General features: G+C 39.7%; 1 protein-coding gene across 1 annotated transcript in view; it reads left to right on the forward strand.

Moving 5' to 3' along the window:
- Window positions 1-603: 603 nt before the first annotated feature.
- Window positions 604-24,301, forward strand: part of LOC104547219 (citron Rho-interacting kinase-like) — a gene marked incomplete at its 3' end in the record, with an annotated part of 40,114 nt that continues 16,416 nt past the window's right edge. The window contains exons 1-11 of the mRNA XM_010192819.1: window positions 604-699; window positions 1,452-1,593; window positions 2,882-3,057; window positions 4,378-4,479; window positions 4,694-4,836; window positions 5,757-5,850; window positions 7,141-7,344; window positions 8,540-8,693; window positions 15,743-15,923; window positions 23,151-23,256; window positions 24,123-24,266. Coding sequence (XP_010191121.1) covers window positions 604-699; window positions 1,452-1,593; window positions 2,882-3,057; window positions 4,378-4,479; window positions 4,694-4,836; window positions 5,757-5,850; window positions 7,141-7,344; window positions 8,540-8,693; window positions 15,743-15,923; window positions 23,151-23,256; window positions 24,123-24,266 — 1,542 coding nt within the window. The remainder of the gene's footprint in view (window positions 700-1,451; window positions 1,594-2,881; window positions 3,058-4,377; window positions 4,480-4,693; window positions 4,837-5,756; window positions 5,851-7,140; window positions 7,345-8,539; window positions 8,694-15,742; window positions 15,924-23,150; window positions 23,257-24,122; window positions 24,267-24,301) is intronic.

Here is a 24,301-nt window from a genome sequence, read left to right on the forward strand (position 1 = left end):
CGGCCCGCGCCGGCCGCGCGCCTGACGTCCCCAGGGACCTCGGCCGCGCCTCCGGAGAAGTAGCGGCTCGTGACGACTTCGCTTTCAGCAGGCGGGCCTCGGGATTGGCTGAGACGGGGGCGCTTGGAATGCGTAACCGGAAGTGCTGGCCGGCGGGACACGCCCGTCGCGCCGTTCAAACCTGGATGGCGGTAAAGCGGGGCAGCAGGTGGGGAGGGTGGCGTGGAGCGCTGTGGGGTGGCTGGAGGCTTGGGGTCGTGCCGCCGGCGCTGAGGGGAGACTGGGGGAGCGCGGGTTCCCGCCTTGTGGGCAGCGGTTCCGCGAGCCACAGTTGCTGTCACTTGGGGGGCTCCGCACCGTAAGGGTCTGCTTAACGTGGGCGGCCTTCCTCTCTCCCACAAACACGTTAATTGCGGTGGTGCTCCGGGTGCGCTCAGACTTGATAGTTTTAATAAATAGTATCTCCAAGAGAATATAAATGTTGCTTAAGTTGTAACCCCCCCATCCCCTTTTTTAAATTTAAAGTCACCTGTTCAAATGCCTCTTCTTGAACATCCCTCTTCTCTTTTTCAGGTGGTCTTTTATACAAGATAATCTGTAAAGATGTTGAAGTTTAAATGTGGTGTCCGAAATCCAGTAGAGGCAGGACCGATGGAGTCCATCACCAGCCGAATTTCTCGGCTAAATCTGCTCTTCCAGGTAAAGAGCATCTGGCCTGTGATTAGTGTCTGTGTCTGTACCCAGCACACCAAAATACAGGTTTGCTTGTTTGTGTGGACGCTCAAAATGTGCCTGTGTGGTGATTTGGAGGAAGGGATAAAAGAATGGGATAACTTGTTGAAGTTTCGAGTGTGTATCTAGTTTGCACAAAATTCAGTGGATAGTAGCTGGGCTTATGTTGCTGTGTATCTGTCAGTGTTTTAGCTTGAGTGGATTTTCCCACATAAAGATGAAATACTGCATTCTGTGTCCTGTAATCTGCAATTTTTTCCTGTGTGATGCAACTGAGAGTTTGTCATGAGGTGGATTTACTTAACTAGCTGCTATTTGGTCACTTGGCGTTCAGCAGCTTTTCCTTCTAGAACTCATACTGATCAATACTAACATTGATTCAACTCTTTGTAGCATGAAAAAACCCACATGGTACAATGTCAGGAAAAAAGCCGGTCAGATCAGAGTCATTCATAGGGTGAAGACAGTTTCAGGAAAGCTGTGATTTGAACTCAGACAAAAGGATTGCTTTGTCTAAAAGTAAAATACCTGTAACAGCTATTACAGCTAAACATCATGAGTTTATATATTTACCTTATGCTTCTGTATTATTTGTCTAATTTCTGAAGTAGAGATTTTCAAATGGATAATGTGTAATCTGCTCTATACATATGTTATTGAATTGAGGCTTTTCATTGTTGTCTGAGACTCCATCTGCTGTTTCTTCTTTTTTTTCCCAGGGAAAGCCGCTCTTTGTGACTCAACAGCAGATGTCTCCTCTCTCCCGGGAAGGCATCCTTGATTCTTTATTCGTTCTTTTTGAAGAGTGCAAAAATCCCACCTTGATGAAAATTAAACATGTTGGCAACTTTGTCAAGAAGTGTAAGTTTGTTTAGACTGATTTTCAGGTGTCATTTTAAATGACAATTCTTAAGAATGTGAATGTTTAACTAATGCTTTAGTTGCTCTCATTCATTACTGATTGTAACATAGGACTTTCAACATCTGAGTTTTGTGGGCAGACTCAACATTGCAAAGGGGATCTTGGCAATCAAGGCTTAGTTCAGGTCCAAAGAGGTCAAATTCAAGTGGCTTTTGAAGTGCTATGACTCGAATGTGCATCCTTCTTAGTCTGTGCTGTATGTATAGTTGAGGAGGCACTTTCTTTAAGTGTCTTGAGTACTGCATACAGCAAAGCTCCAGGAACGCACAATAGAAGGGTGTCAGAAGTTGAGAGCAGGACAGTGACTAGAGGTATGAGAAAAAAAAATATAGAGAGAAACTTTGTAATCCTTGGCTCTTTCAGCTTGAAGTAATCCTTTGGATTCCATGTGTTATCCAAATTTTACATATGTAACTTGCAAGTAGTAGTTCTGTGCTTCAGAGAGAGAATTTCTGATGGAGTAAATATTTCACTGATAATCACAGGATCATTGAGGTTGGAAGAGACCTCTAATGTGCTCAAATTCTTTTTGGAGAAAGAGGAAAAGAAAAAAGGTTCATCATTTTTTCTATTAAGATATACTAGAAAGCCGTTTGGTTAGAAGTAACTTATCATGCCCTCTATAGTAGTTCCATCCAACAGTTTCTAGCTACTGTTAGCAGAGAGTAGTTTTCTGCTAGTATGAAGAATTTTTAGAACAATCTGCAGTGAGCAATTGATTATCACAGTGTATGCTGGTTGAAACTAGTCAATAGAAAACAAGCTGAATATCTGAAATAAATGTCTACAGTTATCTGTTAGACAATAGACTAGTGCCTCCCACAGGCAGAGGAGAAAACCTTGCCACTTGACTCAAAGAACTCGGCTGGGTAAAGCCCTCGTATTTGGAGAAGACACTTTGTATTGGTAAAGGATGGTTTGAAAAAAACCTAGAAACAAAAGAGGCTATCAGCCTTTGGTGTTATGAATGGGACAGAATTATGGTTGCTATGGGAACTGCCTTAACATTTCCTGATTCTTTTGTAAGTACCATATTTCAGTCTTAGCTATGCATTAATACAGTCTTTTTCTAGTTCTCATGCACACTGTTTTTTTTTTAAGCAGCATATTCTGGAATAGCTTAACATTTCCTGAGATTCTGGAGCTAAGTATTTTGTTGTTTTGTTCCGCAGATTCATTATGAAATGCCAGTTGGCTAATGTACAAATAAGTATTTTATTTTTATAGATGCAGAGACTATAGCTGAATTAAGGGAACTGCAACCCAGTGTGAAGGATTTTGAAGTAAAGAGTGTGGTTGGCTGTGGTCACTTTGCGGATGTAAAACTAGTAAGAGAGAAAGTCACGGGTGATGTGTATGCTATGAAGGTGATGAGCAAGGAGTCCTTGTTGGCACAGGAGCATGTACGTATATTTTCCTGTTACGACAGTAGAACAATCAATTACAATTTGTTGAATATTTCCTTTTTGTCATTACTAGTAGAACTAAATTAAAAGTGTATCTTGAGAAGGACCATCCTACATTCCAGTGAATATATTGTGTGCAGTTTTGCTGTGTTTAGGAGCCGTTGTCATACACTATGAATCTATTGGGTGAGGTGCCATCCAAAATAGAAAAATGGTCCTTGTCTTAAAGAGTTTTTAATGGTGTATGACAAGAAAAAAAAGATGAAGAAAATACTGGATCAGTATTGATCAGCTTGATGATGACTTGAATTTTCAGGCAATCTATTCGTTAAGGTTTGGGTTTTTTATTTTAAAGAGCGATGTAGAATGTCAAGAGTGGGTGTGAAGGCAAACTGTGGTGACTGGATTTTTATGGAGAGCCTCTCGCTAGCTTGAGAAATGTGTTACTTGAAAACTTAAAAAAGGCATAATGGAGGTTGTTATCATAGTTTGGTGAGAAACAGACGTTAATCTTTCCCTGACATGAGATGACAAGTAGGACAGAGATACGCCATGAAAGACCTCATGAATTTATACAGCAATATCTGCATCAGTTGTTCCCAATATATGGTGCCGTTAGGCTGCTCCATTGTTCGTGACTATCAGAAATGAAGAAAAACTAAAATCACTCCTGCTATGGCATGGGTTGACAAGAAAGTGTGATACTGCCCTCAGTATGACACTTGCTCAGTCTTGTTGCGTTTGGGTCAGCCAAGGTAGGGAATGTTGATCTGAATGAACTCGCAGTATCTCTGCAATAAAATTAATTTCTTCTTGTCGGGCTGCACATCTGAATAATTAAGTAGTTGCTCAAGGACGATTTCAAGAAAGCCTTGTATTTGAATACCTTACAATGAATTTATTACTGAATTAGCTCTAAGATGTTACCTTATAATCATTGTAGCTTCTTTTCAGCTTGTCTGATTCTTTTGAGATTAGTTTTCTGTTATTAGGGCCAGTCAAGATGAGGTCAGCCAAGACTGCATTCTGGACTGGTAGATGCTTCACCAGTTTGAAAGAGAAGCTGGCCTTTGCTGCAGGGACTATTACAATTGAAAGCAAGCTAGACAACAGGAGGTGGGAGGGCGTTTACGCAAAGGAGTAAAATTACTTCTTTCAAGATGCACATCACAAGGAAATAACACATAATATTTTCTGCGTATTTTTTTTGTGATGTGTGCCTTTGGCGCAGACTCAAATCTTTCTAAAACTGTGGGATTCTAATGTATTCTAACTCATTTTCATTATGATGTAACTGAACACTTCCTTTCCTCGTAGGCGTCATTTTTTGAGGAAGAACGCAGTATATTATCTCAGAGTACCAGTCCCTGGATTCCACAGTTACAATATGCATTTCAAGACAAGAAAAATCTCTACTTGGTATTGCCTAGTCCTTGTTTCTTTTCTCCTCTGTTGAACGCTATTGCCATTGTAATGTTGAAGAACAATGTGATGGTTGAAATGTGCTCATCTTCTGTCAGTTTTACTGCTTTACATACCACTGTTTGGTATGTGCCCAGTGTAATACGGAGGAGTTAAATGGAATATCTTTTGTGTATTTAAACTATATCTGTTCCTTTAAAATTTTATGTAGGTTATGGAGTATCAGCCTGGAGGGGACTTGCTGTCACTCTTAAACCGATACGAGGACCAACTGGATGAGAGCATGGTGCAGTTTTATCTTGCAGAGTTGGTTTTAGCCATTCACAGCGTCCATCAGATGGGATATATACACCGGTAGGTAGAGATTGCTTTGCATTGCACTTAATATGTGATCACTGTCATTCCAGAAGAAGTGTTCTGGAATGATCCATTCTTAGTTTTTTTTAATATTCCATCCTTTTTCAGGACAGTATTTCACATCCTGTATCAGAAGAGAAAAATAGAAAGTTAATCAGACTCCAGCTATAATTGTAGCTAAAGGCATTAACTTTGATGTAAAGTTCAAACTAATATCAAGAAAGGATTGTTACATATATTTTCTGGAGGCTTAGTAAAAAGAAACCTTAATGTTGCACTACAGAAAATCAAAATCTTTTCCTAAAATTGTTGCTTTTAGTACCAAGTAGTATGGGAAATCAGTGTGTGCTGATTGGTGAACAGAGCTGTATAGGGTGTTGGAGTTGTTAAATATCACAGAGTTTTCTAAAGATCATGGCAAGGCTTGGATGCTATTACTGTTTGCATTTTCAGATCATCTTGGTGTTTAATAAATTTATACCATTCTGAGGCTTTGGAAATGTTATGAAGTATTTTATGTTCCAAGCAGCTGTAGTGGCCGCACTTAGAGTGTAGGCTGTGGCTTTCTAATGCAGTGTAGCTGCCTGCATTTGAAAGATGTACAGAATAAGTTTGATGAAGTTTGGGAAGAAAGCTACATAATACTGCACTGTAACTTTGTAGCAATGCAGTCAAGATGCAAAACCACTTTCTCTTTCCATCTTCTCTCAGTAATTATTAACTTTCCTTGAGATAAGGGGAACTTTACTACTTTTCATATTTGCTCAGAAACAGAGTAATGGTTGGAAATAAGAATCCCACCTGTTTATGCAGCTGAGCACGTGGTTGAGTGTAGCTAAACGGGGATAACCTGTTAACTAGATGTGACAGTGGGGAATGGTATGGCAAGGTACTGATTGCTTTCTTCTTGCTTATAGAGATATCAAACCAGAGAATGTTCTTATTGACCGGACAGGACACATTAAACTGGCGGACTTTGGGTCAGCTGCCAAAATGACAGTAAACAAAACGGTAATAATGTGGATTTAAACTTTGTCTGCGGCTTGTTTGGATAGTCCAGTCAAAAAGGGATCATACCTTGTTCTTCTGCCTTTCTTGTCCAATACGGTATCTATTCACAACGCTATTTTTCCACTTGTGAATGGCTTTGCAAACATAAGCTTGAGTATCTTTTGCAGCTCTCAGTAGATATGTATTTGCCTATGAAAATTTTAATGCACAAATAAGGTAAAGGCAAGTCTACTTTCTCCTGGTGCTGCGCTGCAATACAAAGTCATACTTCTAGAGATTCATACAACTGCTCAATGCTGTGTTTTAAGAAGAGTATGGATTTATCATTTTTCATAATTGGATTGAAAAATTGTATTTGTTGGAGCTAAAGTGACATAGTTTTGAAGACTGGGGAGCTCTTGGTTGAAATGAGACATTCCAGTGTTCTGTCTGGGCTTTATTCACCAGAAAGCGCTATATTCAAAGCTGTCAATTGGTGGAGGTTTTTGGTAAGTTGCTTGTGAATTTAGGTAGCTGCCTACAATTTCAAGTGATAATTTGAAATTAAAATGTATCTAAGCAAGAATATGGAGTTCTAGACCAGATTCCTGTCTTGTTTCATAATTTTATTTTTTGTAGCATTTTCGTAGTACTGTGACTGTATTTTGTTTTCCCTGTTCTTCCTTTTTCAGAGCTTCTTGGTTGCATTTTTCTTTTAATTTGTTTTCTTCACGTTCTCTACATAGTCATCTTTAGGTTTTTGTATTACTCTGCCTGCTGTTTTGCCAATCAGTGCAAAAATGTTTGCAGTTTTGGCTCCTGAATTACCTCCACAAATTCAAATACTAGTACTTTGGTGAGCATGAACACAAGGTAAAAAGGTAGGCATGGCTCAGAGTGGAATGAGGGCAGGGAAAATTATGTCCAAATTTGACTATTTTTGAAATTTCACCTGGGGTGTCCCTGTTAATGCTAGTTGAAGCAGTAGTGCTAGAGCATGTACACTGCTTAAAACACCAGTGTTTAGCAATCCTGTGCTTTTTATAGTGCTGTTTTTCTACTTTAGAAGTTTGTACTTTCTAGTAACAGTAGCTCTGGTAATTTGACTCTTTTTATACCAAATAGCTTGCTTTCTGTTTGTTTACCAGCAGTTTCCTTAACCTTGCACTTTTTTGCTTAACATCCTTGCCTAGTATTACTTACTTAAAATCCACCTGGAGAACTGAAAATTGTGTCTCATTTAGAAAAAAAAAGTTTATTACCAACGAACAGGAAGTGCTTTCATTTCGCTTGGTATGTCTTTGCTTCTAGGTAAATGCCAAGCTACCTGTTGGCACACCTGACTACATGGCACCAGAGTTGCTAACGGGCTTGAATGGGGATTGCAAAGCTTCTTATGGCCTGGAATGCGACTGGTGGTCCCTAGGAGTCATTGCGTATGAAATGATTTATGGAAGGTCTCCGTTCACGGAAGGGACTTCAGCAAAAACTTTCAATAACATCATGAACTTCCAGGTAGAGAGAACTCCTTCCACGTTCTTGAGTAAAAAGGCTATAACTAAAGACTGTGTTTTTTACAGTTGAGAAAAGAAGTTTATGGATGTCTCTTGCTTTGTCATGTTCATAAAGTATTCAGAACATGTGCTTGTTGTTATTTGTCTTGTATTGTAGATACCAAGTTATTTTTTGTAACAGGTGTCTAAAAATAACCATCTGCAATGCATGAATTAAAAAAAAGACTTAGCTGTCCATCTTAGGCAACTATAATTGCACTTCCAAAATAATCTAGAAAAGGGATTGAAGTGATGAGTTGTGGACTGATGAAGTTTCTGAATCTTGAGTGTTTCTGGATTGTGAAGGCAAGGGCTAGCTATGGAGAGCTGCAGAAAGACTTGAGGATATTGAGTGTCTGCATGATTAAAACATCGTGTGAAATGCAGTGTAAAGAAATTGAAACAAATGAACATGAAGGGAAAAGTATCTCAACTTTACCCAGTGGTGGGCTCAAGAACAGTATCTTGATGTTATAATCTATGCAAATGTTATTTTATTTCTTAGTCACAGTCTGAAAAGCAGCACATAAAATGGTATGATTTAGTAGGAAAGAAAAAGAAAAGAAAACCTTTAGTAGCTGGGATGAAGTTAACAAAGAATGGTTGTGTATTATCTCTTCTAACATGGGAATTAGGGGTGTTAAGTGAAAGTAGCCAGCAGTTAACTATGTTACAAACAAAAAGGTATAATTCATACAGAACTTTCTCATGCTGGGGAGCGGTTTGCTGTAGGTTTGCAGCTACCGAATGTTTATAAGTGTTCAAGGAGTGACTGGAAAAATTCACAAAAGGAGAATCCATTGAGATTTCTCAAATACAAAGACATCTTCCCTGGTTCAGAAAATGCTAAGCCACGAATCCTTGGAAGTTTGGGAGAATTATCTGGGGAAGCGCCTTGTTTTAATCTTCCATTTTTGTGTGGCATTGGCTATTGTTCGTAAGACGGTGATCTGGGAGTAGCATTTGTCTGACTGCGAACGGTTGTTCCTATGTTCTTATCTTTATTGCAGTAAATGCATATAAAAGCTTATTTGGAAAAAATTGCACAATACTTTTATTTGTATGCTATAAATATTTGTCTCGGAATAATGAAACTTAATCTTCCTGTTATGGGACTCTTTTCTTACTGAGGGGAAATCCTTTTTTTGCTAATGCAGAGATTTCTGAAGTTTCCAGAGGATGTGAAAGTTAGCAGTGAATTTCTTGATCTGATCCAGAGTTTGCTCTGTGGGCAGAAGGAAAGACTGGGTTATGAGGGACTCTGCTGTCATCCATTTTTTTCCAAAATTGACTGGAATAATATCCGTAACTGTAAGTAGAATACTACTATATTTACAAACAATTCCTTTTACTTGGGTAACATGAACATCTGTACAATGTATTTAAGTGTGTTTGACCTGAATAATTCTTCATAATGAAACAGGACTGTGTCCTGGAGCAAGTGGTTTTAACAAAACAATTAATTTTGGTTTTTGGATAGGATATGTTAACATTTCTCAGGTGAAAACTGTAAGTTAAGATGAAGTTTAACACGCTTCTATATGAATTTCTGATGCAATTGCCTTATTACTGCAGGCACTAGACTGGAAAATCAAAATGGTCCTTTCTATGTCCTTCCTCAGATTAAAATGCATCGGGATGTTCTTTCAGGCCTTTTCCACCTCAATTTGCTTAATTTTGGCTTCGCCTCTTCATGTTTTTGTTGTAGCTTCAGCTTTTTCTCTTTCATTGCTTGTGATCCAATTTCATTTAAGGTTGGGTTGGTTTATTTCAGCTTTTGTAGGTGAGGAAATGTCAGTGGGGCATTGGAGTTTTTCCTCAAAGTTAATGCAGCTAATACATTACTAATTTTTTTGGTCAAAAATCTGTTCATTCCACTAGGAATAGAATAAAACCAGTAAAGCAGATGGTTTTGTATGCAGAAAATTGTTTCTAATGCTATGGAAGCAATGGGATGGAATTTGATATTTGGAAGTACTGAGGCACCAGCTCCACTGCAAAAGCAAATATTTCACAGGTCATCAATAATCTTTGTGTGAGTGCCTGACTTGTGTTGGATAGTATTTTAAATTATTTGGACTGTAAGATTATCTGGGAAAGAAACATGTCTGCCTTATATGCTTTATCAAATATGCTGTAAGAGCAATGATTGTGCTTCATTTTCCATGATAAATTGCTAAGCCAGTGCTTCTACTTTTGATGACTATCTCAGCACTTCAGCTGTCAGCTCCGCAGAATGTTTACTCACTTTTTTGTTGATTCATTAATTTTGGACTTGTGGAGCTGCTGTTCTGTTAAATTCCATTGTTTCTGCCCTTCGAGAGCCATTCAGCCTTGAGTCTTTTTCATCATTTTAGCATGCATTTCTCAGACTTCAGCTCACTCTGTCTGCTTTCCCCAGAGCCCTGCCTAAGCCACCACTTTCTGTTTCTGAAGTTTTTGTCTTGCATTTGTATCATATTACCTCAGATCTGGAAAAATGGCAGGTGAGCATATGTTCTGGTGTTTCCTTGGCAATTGTCTGTCCAGCATTCACACAGCTGCACAAGTTAATCGAGTGTTTTGCCATTTCACGTGACAAGGGTGGCACTGATGAACAAGCTGGTAGGCAGCCCTGTTGTCGGTATAATGTTGAAATAATCATTTGGGATTTTTAAAATCCCGTTGTGTCTGCAGCTGGCCAGTGGATTGCATCATTCTCTGTAATATCCGGATCTACCTACTGTGAAGATTCATGCAGTTTTGACCCCTGACTTTGTTGTTATGTCTCATACTTCATAAAACTCCACTGTAACTAGCACAAAACACAGCAGTCTTCTTGCTTTTAGTAGCAGATCCAATGTATCACCTATTGCTTTGCTCTCTGCAGTGGTTCTCCACTTGCTGGTTTATTCAGGGCAGAGTCGCTGTCATTCTATACAAAACCCTTGTCGAGTTTGACCTGGGCTATCGAAAAGCTAAAGGTTTCTTTTTTATCTTGACCTCTGCTGATAGTGGTGTTTAACTGGAGCAATGGCAGTCTGAGAAAATTAGGAAACTAGTGAGTGCTGGAAGAGGTCACAGGATTTAGATTTAGAATCTAAAGTTCAATTCAATGTGGTCAAAGACTTCAGGGGTATGGAATATTGGACTTGATGATCTTAAAGGTCTTTTCCAACCTAAATGATTCTACAACTGTATGATTGTTACATAAATTCTGTGTCAGCCCAGTCAGACTTTCCTCTAGTCTGTTAAAATCAATGATGTTGTTTCTATTTCAGACTGAGAAAGGTGGGGAAAAACTTGTACCCTAGCCTTGCAGGTGTTTAAATTATCATACTGGGAGCTCTAGGATAACCATTTTTAATGCACAGATTTTGGTTAAGGATGTTTCATTAAGGGCTTTTTCAGTGTTACATTTTGTTGTTATGGTAACACTTGACTTTTCGATAAACCCCTTCCCAAAAGATGCCTCTAAAAAAGCTCCCAGCTTCCTTGGGTTCAAGTAGCCTGTGTCTGTAGAAGTAGCTCTTAAGTTACAGAAACAGAATCCAGCCATTAAACCAAAGGTCAGGATTAACGGAATCTATCTTAACAGGTAATTTCCCCCTTCTTTGGAGTATTGTACTGAAATGTATTTATAGATTCTGCTCTCTATTTGTTGATTTCTGCTATTTAATAACTTCTAAAGCTTCTAAAAAAGACCCCCAAAACCAGACACCACCACCCTCCCCCTCAAACTAAAGAAAAGAAAACTTCCATAGCATAAAGAGTCTTTCATTTAAATAATTGTTTTCTACCTGCAGTCCAAGAGGTGTTGAAGATGGAATGGCCTATTTGGACTTGCATGGGGAAACTGTGTAGGTCAGAAATAAAAAATAATTTCTTGTGCAAACAGAAGAACTTGAGAAAGTGTTGAAGTTGAAAGTGTTGATTTTTAGGCTGTCTTCTGCTATAGAACAGGCAGGAACCTAAATCTCATTGTTCCTCAGTCCAAGACTCATCCTTCTGACCCCGAAGCTGTCATTCAGTACGCTGTTAAACATTGTGATGCTTCCTTTTAATGCCTGCTTTCAGAAAAATGTGTTGATTTGTTTCTGTGAGTGGAGATCACTTTCATGTCAGCTTGAAGATCGCTTTTATTACCAGAAATGTGTGTGTTGGATCATTGTCTTGAAAGAACAGAAGAGATGTTAAGATAATATTGTACAGATTGGTTAGAGCTTGTAGAATGCCTTTTTAAAGAGTGGCCTTAGAGAAAACACCCTTAAATGACATCGCTTGGACTTTCTGTTTTCTGGTTTTTTTTCTGTAACACTTTACTCAGGCCTCTTAAAGCCTGAGGAGAAGTAATGCTTAACCTACTTAAAAAGGCTGTGTGGATGCTTTTCCTCAAAGTGTGCATAGATCACCTTGGAGGTCAAGACAAGACACATTTTTATTCTCAAGAAACGTTCTGCCTTTCCTTTAAATTTCCTATTTTAGTCAAGTCTTTCACTGTCCCAGGGGAAATGCAGTATCTCTTTTCTGAATTTGCATGAAAATATTGTGAAAGGGTAGAAAGACCCAATTAAGGCAATGTTCTTTGAACCAGTCATAAATACACACGCTAGTGCAGTTTTTGGTTTGGTTTTGTTTTTTTGAAAGAGCTTCTTTCCATAAGAGAAATTTATTTTATCAGCTGGTTACAGCACTGCAGGCTATGTGTGGTGGTTTTGGTTTTTTCTTTTCTTCCTTTTTTTTTCCTTTAAACTTAGCAACCTACAACACCCCCTTTTCCTTTGAAAGTCATTCTTTGGAACAGATGGGAGAGGGTTACATCCTTCCACAAGTGGGGAGGTATCTAGGCAAGCACTTGGCTTTTTTAAAACATGCAGTTCTCTACAAGATACTTTAAATGGTAAACAGAACATGTACGTTGGTTTGTAACATATCAGAGACAAAAAGAGGTCTTCATACACAACCAGTTCGTATGAATAGCAGCATTGGCTCTTTCTGAGTAATAGTTTTGCCTACCTTTTGGGTGAGCCTGACAAAAGTGCAAATGTTTCACTTTGTCAGATGCGTTGGCATGGTTTTAACATTTCGTTCTCGGAGGCTTAACTTGACCTCTACTGAAGGCTGCTTCCCTTTAAAGAAGACACTGATAAGCACGTTAATGTATTTGCATTCACCAGTCTTCATCTAGTTCTGCTAATACCATAGTTGTGTGACAGTGCTGATTTTAAGCAACAAATAATAAGTTAACTAAAGATTTATCACCGTGTGACCCAAATTGGAAAACAAAACGGCTCGTCTGTTTTAGGTTGTTCTTACAAGACTACTTCGTTTCTTCTGTAGATATTTTGGACATCAGACAAAGGACAGCTTAGTGTTCGGAATAAAAGGCTATAGAGAAGCTGTCAAATAATTAACAAAATAAGACGGAGTGGATCTAGCTTTTTATTTTCCCGTTAAAGATATTTCCTCTTACTGCTCAATGAGTTTTTCTCCAGTGTCCTGAAACTTCCAAAGAAGTTCTGCTTCTCATTTCCAGTCACTGTTGACAGCTCAGGACTACTTAACATCTAGAGGTGTTTTTGTTGAGTGGCTGTTCTAAGTTTTCTCTTTAGTTGCTACTATTTCTTGGTACCAGTATTGTAACGAGGTTATACTGCAAAGTTGCAGAGTTTTTGGACTGATAGTCATGGATTTTTAGAGAATGCAAAATAGCAGGCAAATTATTTTTTATTTGTTTTGTTTTGTTTTAAATCTAGTGTTCACAATTCCTCTTCTTCATTCACATCTTTTATTAAACATTAGAGGAAACTGTAGTGTGAAACACTGAGCTCTTTAAACTGGTTTCCCACCAGCCCCAAAGAGTTGTTCTGTCTCGCATTCAGTTTTATCTTTCTGCATCCATCGTTCCCCTATTGAGTGCTTTTCATCTTCTTATGTGCATGCTGATCTTAGGCATAGTTAAATTATGTTTTCTTTTATGCCTGTGGTTTGACTAGGAGTTCTTATTGTTGTTAAGAGGGAGGACTTTATTTTTAATTGCAAGGACTTGAAGGTGACTCTTAAGATCTTCTTAGCTAATTTCTGGTGAGAAGTCAGGCACTAGAGCTTTCTTTCAAAGATGAAGTTATCTGTCAAACTCCGAGGAGCGGACAGCAGGGTTGTTACACCATTATAAAAAGGCAGTTATGTTGGTTTTTTTTTGTTGCTGCCTCTTTAAGAAAGATTCTAGCCTTCCCCAGACAAAGTGAATAGTTTGCTGTTGTCTCCATTACTTTGCCTCACAGACAGTATCTGTTCAAAGACAATGTTGAAATCCTCACAGCAACCCCTTTCCTGTAAAAGGATGTGCAGAGCTCTTTCAGTAGAGGTCCTGAACTGGAAAATCCTAATTCCTGAACTTATCCTCCTCTGCTAGGAATTAACTGTAACTTTGGGCTTATCTTTACATTAAAGATGAAATACTTACAAACTGTTCTCTGATGCTTCTGTTTTTAATCATTCAGAGCATATTAAAGAGTAGCTGGACATTATCCTGACATTAAGTGAATATTTTTTAAAATACAGATCCTAATCATTCGTCTGTATTCCAACATGATGTTTACAGTGCAGAAATGTCAGCATTCTATCGGATCTAAATTTATATTATAACCAGTAAAATACCAGAAATGAATAAATTCATTATATTGACAGAAAATTGAAATGTTCTAGAGCCAGTAAGTAAAACTGCTTACTACAGAACCTATTTAATTTGTGTATTTTCCCCGTTTATCTCATGCTAATGTACTTGGAACTACTGTACGTGAGCAGCATCCTGTCTGCTTCATGGAATTGCTTCTCCCTTCCCTGCTTGGGAGCGGCGTCAGAATGGCTCCTTGGGGAGCTGCTAACAAAGCCTGCAGGTGTAGTTGTGATTTGGCAGTTTACACTGACCGGGTTTTCGGTTGTTTTATGTTTTGGCTGTTCACGCTGGTCTGGTGGGTAGTTTAAGCGTACGTTTGTCTAGGGAATGAAGAGTTAAAAACGGGCTGTGAAAGGCTTTGGCAACCTAGAGGGAGCTAGCAAGCTCCAGCCGTGACTCATTCTGCCTGTGTCAGTCAGATAAGCATCAGCATCTGTCACGACTGCAGGCAGGTAGGGTTAAACTCCGAGCATGCAGAGAGTGAGGAGCAGGGAGCCTGCACTGCAGGGGTTGTAATGTTTGTTCCCGGTTCTTCAATTCTCATCAGCCCTTCAGCTACAGGAGATCCATACTGGATCCATGGTAACGGTTTTAGCACACTACACTTCCATCAGGTTGTGACAATGGGCTGTGCTCTAGTTGCTGACTGAAGAGCTGTCTCCTTCAGAGAGGAAAAAAAAAGAGATTAGTAGATTTGCACTGAGTGAGGGAGACCTGAGTGATGAAATAAATAATAATACAAAAACCTTAGAAAATAGGATTTAATGAGGTAGGGACTGCACAGCAGGCTTTTGCATTCATTCCTTTCACACACGTAGCCAAGCCAGCAGGTAGCTCGGGTGCTGCACATCATTGAGAAGAACTTGTTCTTTTGTTCTGTCTGTTAATTAAACTGAGGCACATGTGAGAAAATCAGCTGAAATTAAACTGCTTAACAAGTGAAGGGATACCAATTTAGAAATTATAGTACAAAATACCTTGTAATTCCTGCTATTTATACCTCTCTTCACAGCTGATTGTATCAGAGCCAGACTGCAGTGGTGTCCCGACAAGAGTTCCAGATCTTCAGCAAGCTCTTTTAGAGAAATAAAATCCTACTGATATTTCTTCCCTTCCTATTAGCTTCTAGTAGCTATAGATTATTAGAGTCTTCCAGGAGAAACACCAGTTTGCTGTTGATTAGAAGCCCATGCTGGGAAGATTCTTGGTAGTATTAAAGGTAGAGATGTCCCTTGGCTGACTAGCAAAGGATCAGGCTACATCCTCATGTAGTGTCACTAATTGTATAGGTTGGGGACGTTTTCTAGATGAATCAGAATTGCATTACTTTTAGCTACATTGCAGTAATGATTTTCTTGGCTTGGTGCTTTGATTTGGTTCAGTGTATATGTTTAAAAAAACCCAAACCATAACCTGAAAAAAACCCCACCAAACCCAAAAAACCAACAGTCTCAAATCTCCAACCTAAACCCCATTTGAATCAGTGTGGGAGACATTCTGCCTGCAGAGTGGTAGCCATGTTGGTAGCTTAAGGGTTAATCTCTTGTTGCTGTAATACGATTTGAGAGCAGCAGCTCAGTCTGCTTGTGTTAGCAAGATTAAAAGCAGGAGCTGCAGTGCCATTGCAAGCACTGAATGAGTGGGACTGTTGCAGAGTGAACTGTAGCTGAATTTTGTCTTTTCTTCTTGCTTTTTTCACCAGCTCCTCCTCCCTTCGTTCCTACTCTCAAGTCTGATGATGACACCTCAAATTTCGATGAACCAGAGAAGAATTTGCGGGTTTTATCCTCTACGCGCCAGTTGAACCCAGCAGGCTTCTCGGGTGAAGATTTGCCGTTTGTGGGGTTTTCATTCATCAAGGCATTAGGGAACCTCAGATCAGAGTAAGTAGGAATTATTGCTTAGGTGGCTAGGACCATAGGAAAGATGCAGAGGTTTGTTACGGTGAGGATGGTGTGTGTGTGGAAAGGCTGATTTAACTGGCCTGTACGCTGCTTTAGGGAAGCTGCCAGATTCTGGCTTTTATCTGTTGCTGCTGTGGGTTATGCATGTCCTGCCGTTCTGTGATTATTTTGGTGATGAGGGGGAGGGAGGGAAATGGAAAGATTGGTTCTAAAACAGTTATTGTCAAAATTGTTGTTCAAATACTTTGAATTAGTTGTTGTTGTTAACCAGGGAGCAGGGGGTGATTGCATTTCTGGTACTGCAGATCCCTGGGAGAAGGAGAATACTGAGGAGTTCAGAGATGGAAAAGGGGGGTGTTATTTTATTGGGTCAGAGAGTGGGCACCAAGGGCTGGGGATGTGTAAGGCTGAATCAGTGATCCACAGAAATGGAGCTCCACTAACCTGGGAATGTGCAGTGCTGGGCTGGTGAACAAGAGAAGGAGCTTCACTGTGTGCTCTTGAGTCAAGTTAAATACAAGACTGCTGTATTGTGTGTTAAGAGACTGGAGATTCAGGCGAAGTATGCAGGGTATGTGTTTGTGGAGGGACTTAAAGATCTAGAAAAATGGTTTTCTTTCAATTGAAATCATGCTTTCTGAGCGAATGGAGGCAGAGAAAAAGAAGAATATAAATAGTACGGTATAAATTATTTGGTGTGGTGGGTGGTTAGTTTCTGATGACAGAGCTATTGAAAAAGTATTAGTGCAGTACGTTTAAGTTGAGAAGTCCTTACCTCAGAATCATGAGGCTTCTCAGGAATGCAATGGCTTTAGCTGGGTTAGTGACTCAACGCACTACGGCGCCGTGTTTTCATGTCAACCATCGTTCATTGCTGCCAGTTAGTTCCCTTAGGGGACTTTGCTGTCAATCTGTCTTAATCGAGTTGTCATTTTTTTGTCACATTGGTTGTGATAGTTGCTCTGCAGTAAGTGTGTAACTAAATCTGGGGATACTGTTGACATCCTTGATCTTGCCCACACGGTGAATCAAGGTTATGTGATGGTTATGCCAGTAAGAAAAAGGCAATCTTTGACTGTCCCTCCTCAGCAGAGTTGCTTTTATGGCAAAAGAGGAAGGAAGGGAGAGGACATAACGACAAAGAAAATATTCTTCTGGTGGACTGATCTAATATTGTGAGCAGAATTAGAAAATGAGATGTTGTATCTGTAGATATCTGGGGTTAAAAATCTATTTAGATGTGAAATAACTTACGGTGTTACCTTTTCTGCCTGGAGAACTGCAATCCACCTATCGAGGCTGCATGACCGTTCATGTGACAGGTAGAAGAGGCTCAACAGTGACCACAGATGTATGGTGAGAATGTACATGTAATCGGGGCCCAAGAACTGCAAAGGAGTGTGAGGTGAAGTCTCAGGAACAGCACTGTAACTGTGCTGGAGGCTGGAGGCTGAAAAGTAATCTACAGATACAGCAGATTGATTGATATGCTTTTCTGGTGGAGCTAGTACCAAAAATGCATATTGAAGTTGTATTTGAAATTTGGTAATAGGTGAAAAGGGGTTTAGCAAAAGAATATGGAGATTAATATGCTCTGTATGAGGTACAATTTCTGCTTTGTGTGGCCCGTTGTTGCCTGAGCTGGAACAGAAAGATGCCATGTACTTAATTTTCTCCCAAAGAATTTTAATGTAAGTAGATGTTAATGTTTTGGGGCTTTTTTAATGCGATCTCAATAAATGCACATTGATATTTTTAGCAGTGAATACTTGCATTTTATTCTAAGAAGGTGATTTAAAGATGGCAAAAGGTGTCCGGAGACTTGAAAGTACCTGTATTTAAATAATGCAGTGACTAGTTCATTCTCAGTATCACTGCAACACTGGGCCGTACAGACAGCTTCTTTCTTATAAAACATTGCGTGGTGTTTGTTTTACTTGAGGAAATCAAGTCCTGTTTCTGTCCACACTAGCTTGAATATCAAATTCCAGATGGGGAAGAGAACAGTAAATGGGGGGTAGGCTTATCTGTTGTGAATCTTGGGATGCCTTCTCTGGAAGGTCTTAAGTCATCAAGTTTACCAGTCCAGAATTTTTCTTCTTAAAAATCTTTCCTCTGAAACCTTTATGGTTGCTAAGTGATGCAGATCTGTTTTCCTGTGGCTGCAGCACGATAGCTCTAATGCCTCTAGTGCTGCTTAGAGTTAGGCCAGGCAACTGCAGAATGCCATGAACAAGGTCCTTGAAACTTTCATTGCTTTTAATTTGAAGGCTGTCAAGCTGTGAAGTTTAGGGTTATACTCTTGCCGTTGTTCAGTGGACAGTAAGAAGCCATAGCTGAGCTAGGAATTTCAAATACTTCAGAGAAAAGGCAGTTAAAAAAAATGGACAGCAGAAAGATTTAGAAAGTTCTCTTTTCCATTCTCCTCTTTCTCCCAACCACTCAGGGTTAGAAGGGTTCACCTAAGTCACTCAGACCTGTTGCCAGAAATTACGTAGTCGGTGTGTGGTTTAGAAGGGTCCATTGAATTAAAATGTTCTCAATGTTGCCCCATACCGTGAGTTCTGGGAAGAATTTGTGACCCTGTAACAAATGTAAGGTTTAACAAAAGAGCAAAAAGTATGATGATGATGTCGTGGGAAGCAATCGGGAGAAATCAAGGGCATTGCTTATGTCGTAGGTTGCTGTACTAGCAAAGTGTTTGTTAAACACCTCTCCTGTGTTACTCTAAGAACTGGGATCAGGCTGCAGAGAAGGACCACCTAACTCCTGCTCCCATCATGGCCTCTGAATTCTTGATACGGGGGAGAAATGCCCGTCTGACTGCAAATCTGGCTGCTGGGTTGGCTGCAAGCGTGTGACTGTGACAAGATAACAGGCAACTGAGACTTTAATTCCATTAAAAGCCAGCCCCACCTCACTTCCTGTCCCTAACTGCGGCTGATCTCCAGTGCTTAGAACAAGTGAGAAAAACCCTGAGATGCCAGAAATACGCATCAAGTGGTGAAAGAAAATCGCTCTTGTCCTTTACAGGTGACCAGCAGAAGCCCTAAGGCATAAGCTAAATACATTATAAATCCTGGGCTAACCAAACGCACCAGTATACTTAATAAAAAGAAATACCTAACCAAATAAAGCAAAATACCTAATTAAAACATAATTACCTATTTAAAAAATAGGTCACGATGTAAATTTTTGCCTGCCTCTGTTCTCTCTCAGACTGGAGAAAAGCTGAAGGGGCCTGACTATTTATGATACAAAACTTTGGTTAATACAAAATACTTGCTAAACCAGCACCTGGGGGTGTGTTCACAAGCAAGGCTGACAGTGACACTGGTACCTAATCTCATTGTTGCCTTTTTCCCCCCCTTTATTTTATTTTTTTAATTATCTATCAGAATATCATCAATGTAATCCTAGTAATTCTTGATTTGTGGTCTGTGAGGCTTTGGTAGTTGCTTAAATCTTTTCTGTAAGTTCCGAAGAGGTGGGATTTTTCAAGATTTTTTATTTTATTTTAAAATTTTATACCTATTTGTGATTGTTATTCTAAAACACAGAGATAAAATGGGCCATTCTTTCAGAAAGAAGAACTACCGGTTTCTTCCAACAGTTTGTCAGGTTCTGGTAAACTCTTTTACCAAAGATAGATTAGAGAGGAAGCACAGGATGAACATACCAAAAATACGCTTTGCTTCAGCTAGCTCTATTCACAGATTGATGGTATCACTGTTTGGTTTTGGTTGGGTTTTTTTTAGGCCTGAGCCAGCATTTACGAGGGGGTGGAAGGTACAGATGAGTATAATGCTAAAAAGAATAGAGCATGAGGGCCGGGGGATGAGATTATCGGCATGTTGTGTGGGGGCCAGGATTAGGACAGATGGTGTCAATCGGTGTGAGAAGGAGGAAGCACAGGTGAGCTGGGGGCTTATGAGAGTGGCATCAAGGGAGAAAGGAAGGTATGAGGTATGATGCACAAGAGAGGTTCAGATACGAGTTTGGTACCCCAGAACCATCTTACAGCTTTTCCTATGCTAATACGTTTTTATCTCAGCCGCATCTTTATCCCAAAGACTGGAGGAGCTTTTCCAGAACCTGCACCATTTCTGGTAGCTCTGCTGGTTGAGGTTGTTGCTGATCTAGCTGTGAAATCACTCGATAGTCAGCTGTAAGTTAACTTGTTTTTTAGTCATGCAGGCAGTGCTGCTTTTGAAAGTAAATTGGCGCAGCTAGTGCTATCAGCGCCTGGCACTACAGACTCGACTCTGGGTTTTTTTAATCTTTCATTGCAATTTCTTGTTGATGTATGCTGGTTACCTTTTGTTAATCTTTTTTCACACTTCAGAGGAAACGGCAGAAACAGCTTTGTTGCGCTAAGGGAATTGATCCAGATGTAGCAGTTAATTAAATGAAGTATTCTGAGATGGTATCAACCTGAATGATAGCTTTGCATCATGGCTTTTGATGTTGGTTTGTATGTGTTTAATTTCTGAGATGATGCTGACTGAGGATATAAGTGCTCCGGCAATGTGGTTTTTTTCCACCTTGTCATGCTGTGTTGAGAGCTTATATCACCATGACAAGGCTTATTAGATTAGTCAGTATTCCATTTCTCTTGATTTCCTCTGTCTGCCCCCGTTCTGATACTTTGAAGGTTGTGTGGATGTTCATGAAGTTGTTCTAATACAATTTGTACACAGAAAGAATTACCGGGTAAGGATCTCTCTTAAAAACTGTGTGTCCAGTGATAACTGAAATCGGCTCCGCTTGGGGATATGATGTGCTATTTCCATGGCAGGAAAATTGTTGTGTCACCACGACACATATTTTTTCGGGATTTCTTCCTCCCTTTGGACAGGGATGAAGAAGAAAGATTGTAGTTCTAGTTTGTAGCCTTCTCTTTTCTTACAAAGCTGACACCAACCCTGAGGAGCAGCTCCCTCTACAGTCACCTCATGAAATGCAAACTTCGGTCAGTGGTGTCTCCTGTGCTCTGTCCCATCCCGTCACTCCTGGCTGACAACGCTGCGTCTTCTTGCCTGAATCTGTCCTGCTGCTTCCTGTGTTGCGGTGCATATGGATGCTTTGAGCTGGCTTGCTAGGAGGAGTTTTTGAAATGCAACATGGTGCCTGTAATATTGGGCTCTGATTCTTTTAATAGCAAATAAAGGAGCGAAAATAACAAATGAAATGAGCCCCTTTAGGAAGAAGAAACAGAAGCAGCAAATAGCACCAGGTCTGTGAGAACTGGCTAGAGATTTCATAGGTGTTGTCTCAGATTTGAAAAGAATAACAGTAAAAAGATGATGGCTAATGTTGAAACTGTAATTTAAAAAAATGCTTCAGCCAGTGCACTGAAGACCTGTAGAGCTAAATTTTTATCATAAGAAGATTTTCAGGCGTGTCTCAGTACACATTTGCAGCTATTTACATATATTTGATTAACACTTTAAAGCAGATTCCTTAGTGTCTGTTTTAGTTAATGTGCGCTTTAATTTGTATTTTTAGACCGCTTTTCTCAGCTATTCATTTTTAGCCTTGTTTGTACACCCAGCTGTTATGGGATTTAATATGCATCCTTCTCAGATGGTTGCTTTTCTCTGTAGGAGTATAGACATGCTTTATAAATTGATTTTTAAATATGATAATTTGATGTGTCGGATTGATTGGAGCAGGACTAAAGGAATGCTTTATATAATACCCACTTCTAACGTTTGGTTTTTTTATTAAGTCCTGCTTGTGTCTGTATTGTTGACACACAGGATTCTTTCTTCTAAGTTTTTCCATGTCAGGTTTCTGAAGGAATATTAATATTTGACTTTTCAAGGCAGAACTGGGAGGTTTTGCTATGTTTGTCTGCTGGTATCAATACAGTGGTTCCCAGTGGCTGCTGCAGGTGGTGGTACTGAAGATCTGTTTTGATACAGATGTGTCGCTGCAGCCTTTTCATAAAAACCCATGTGTCTCTTCTTATGACTAGCCTACATATCTGGTTGGATTAAGGAGTAGATTTTTCTCAGAAAATGGTGGTGGTGGAATGAAACTTTCCTTGGTGTTAAGAAGAGACTGTGCTGCTGTGTGTGGGTGTATGGCTATATGCAGAGAGCTGCTCAAAGCTCATTTCTCTCCATGGGGATAACTGGCTGCATATCCAACTGTGGCCAGGAGAAGCAGAAAGCAATGTGTGGGCAGACTGTATGATCTTTTATTAGCACCTTCATTGTATTCTGCATTTTCACCTATCAGTTAACACTGGTTCTATCATTAACTGCTTAAATATCTAGTTTGATTCATTTTATGCAAGGGAGAATGTGATTTTTTAAAATTATGTTTTGATGTGTGTACTTAATTTTTCATTGCAAATTACATATGTAAGACTGTAAAGCACTAAAAATATGCTCCAAAACATTGAGTGGCTTCCTATCCATTTCTTCTTCATTTAGAATGAATTTAGACTAACAGAAAGGGTAAACTTATTAAATGTTGAGTCCTAATTAGGGAGAAAGCTTAAGAACTTGTAAATATTTTCCCCAGGTTTCTGGAGTCGGATTGTTGTAAATAGTGCAGCCAAGTTGTGTCTGACGGAACAAAATACTTCTGAGTGGAGCTCTGAAGTTCTGCAGTGTGACTAATCATATTGGTATCGATCGAGTTGGTAGGCTTCGTATGAATTGGGTTAGGGAAGTTTCAGTTCCATTTTGACTCGCAGATGGTAACTAAGGATATTAAATTATTCTTCCTCTGGTCTAAATTATGACATGGTAAAGTTTTTAGGCTTTTGTGCTTTGATAATTTTAAAACCAGTTTAAAAATAAAGTACAAAATAGAAAGGAATTCTCTGAGGGATTTCTCTTTCCAAACGGTTACGTTGGCTGTATGCTTTGCTTTTGTTACACTTAGAAATCCGTGCAAGTTATGCAATGATGTTGCTGTGATTTATTGTTTTGCACTCTGGCATAAAAGTCACCGATGGAAAACATTAATATTGTCACTAGAAGTGCACATGGATTATTTAATAATGATATAATACTGTCGTAGGGTTTTATGGTACATTTGATCTGAAGTGATGGCTGTTAGACTGTCATTGCTGCACCTTTCTTTTATCCTGGTATAAGTAAGTACCCAACGAATTTACCGAGGCTGCATAAATGCAGGTTTCTGTACCTTTTACCTATATTCATGTGCTGTTTGGCTTTGCTCTTTTAGATCTGTTTTTTCAAGTGTGGATTCTCCAGCCAAGGTCAGCTCCATGGAAAAGAAACTTCTTATCAAGAGCAAAGAACTCCAAGACGCCCAGGACAAGTGTCACAAGGTATTTATTCACGCGATTGGCCGTCTCCATTGCTCCAGGAATCTGCAACCACTGTATGTCCAGGGATCTGTCAGATGCTGCTGATCATCCAGACTCGTGGTGGGCAAAGTGCTTTTCCTTCAGTGAGGTGGCTTCCTGTCCAGTACAAAGGGAGATGAATTTAGGCCATGCTGTTCTAAATACTTTTATCTTAACAAGAAGTGGCTCTGGATTTTAAACAGTCCTTTTCTCAGCGTGACACAGACGACTGCTTCTTCCTGCAGGCCGTGCCTCTTCATCATGCGCACAATTACAGCAGTACTGTTCTGAGGCTCTCTTCCTAACTCATCAGCTTCTACTTACATAACTGTTTTCACGTCCCCGGTTATGGTGAACATCTTGTAACAGTTGCTGTGCTCCAATAAAGGGAACCCGGTGGAGTCTTTTAAAACTTACTGCTTGTTTGAGACTTTTATGAGAGTCCGATTGTTTTTCTCCCTGCTGTGTTCTGGATTTGACCATTTGCTCCTAACAAGGAGATGGGGGGAAACCATCTTCTGGTCCAGCATGGATTTGGGATAAGGTTAAAGTGACCCATCTCTGCAAGTCAGGTGAAAAATGATTGTGTCTTCATTGCTAACTGGGGTTCGAAGAATGACTGAATATGAACAAGCAGCTTGAATGAATGGGGTGACTTAGACTTACTACTTGTCCTTAAGAAGAACTGTGCATTCCTGGAGCAGAGACAATGGTATTGCAATTTAAACACCATTTGGAGAAATATAGCTAGAAGTCTCTTGGAGACAAATTCCTTACAAACAGCTCTGAAAGTAGCAGTTAACAAAGCTTTTGAAGCTCCCTTTATAACCTCTTAATATTTATTGCAGATGGAGCAGGAAATGACGCGGTTGCACCGGAGAGTGTCAGAGGTGGAGGCTGTACTTAGCCAAAAGGAGGTGGAACTGAAAGCCTCTGAGACCCAGCGATCCCTCCTGGAGCAGGACCTGGCCACCTATATCACAGAATGCAGTGTGAGCCCTTACACCAGTCCTTTCAGCTCTGAAGG

The sequence above is a fragment of the Mesitornis unicolor genome, unplaced genomic scaffold (genome assembly GCF_000695765.1).
Source record: "Mesitornis unicolor isolate BGI_N332 unplaced genomic scaffold, ASM69576v1 scaffold9899, whole genome shotgun sequence".
Taxonomy (NCBI): domain Eukaryota; kingdom Metazoa; phylum Chordata; class Aves; order Mesitornithiformes; family Mesitornithidae; genus Mesitornis; species Mesitornis unicolor.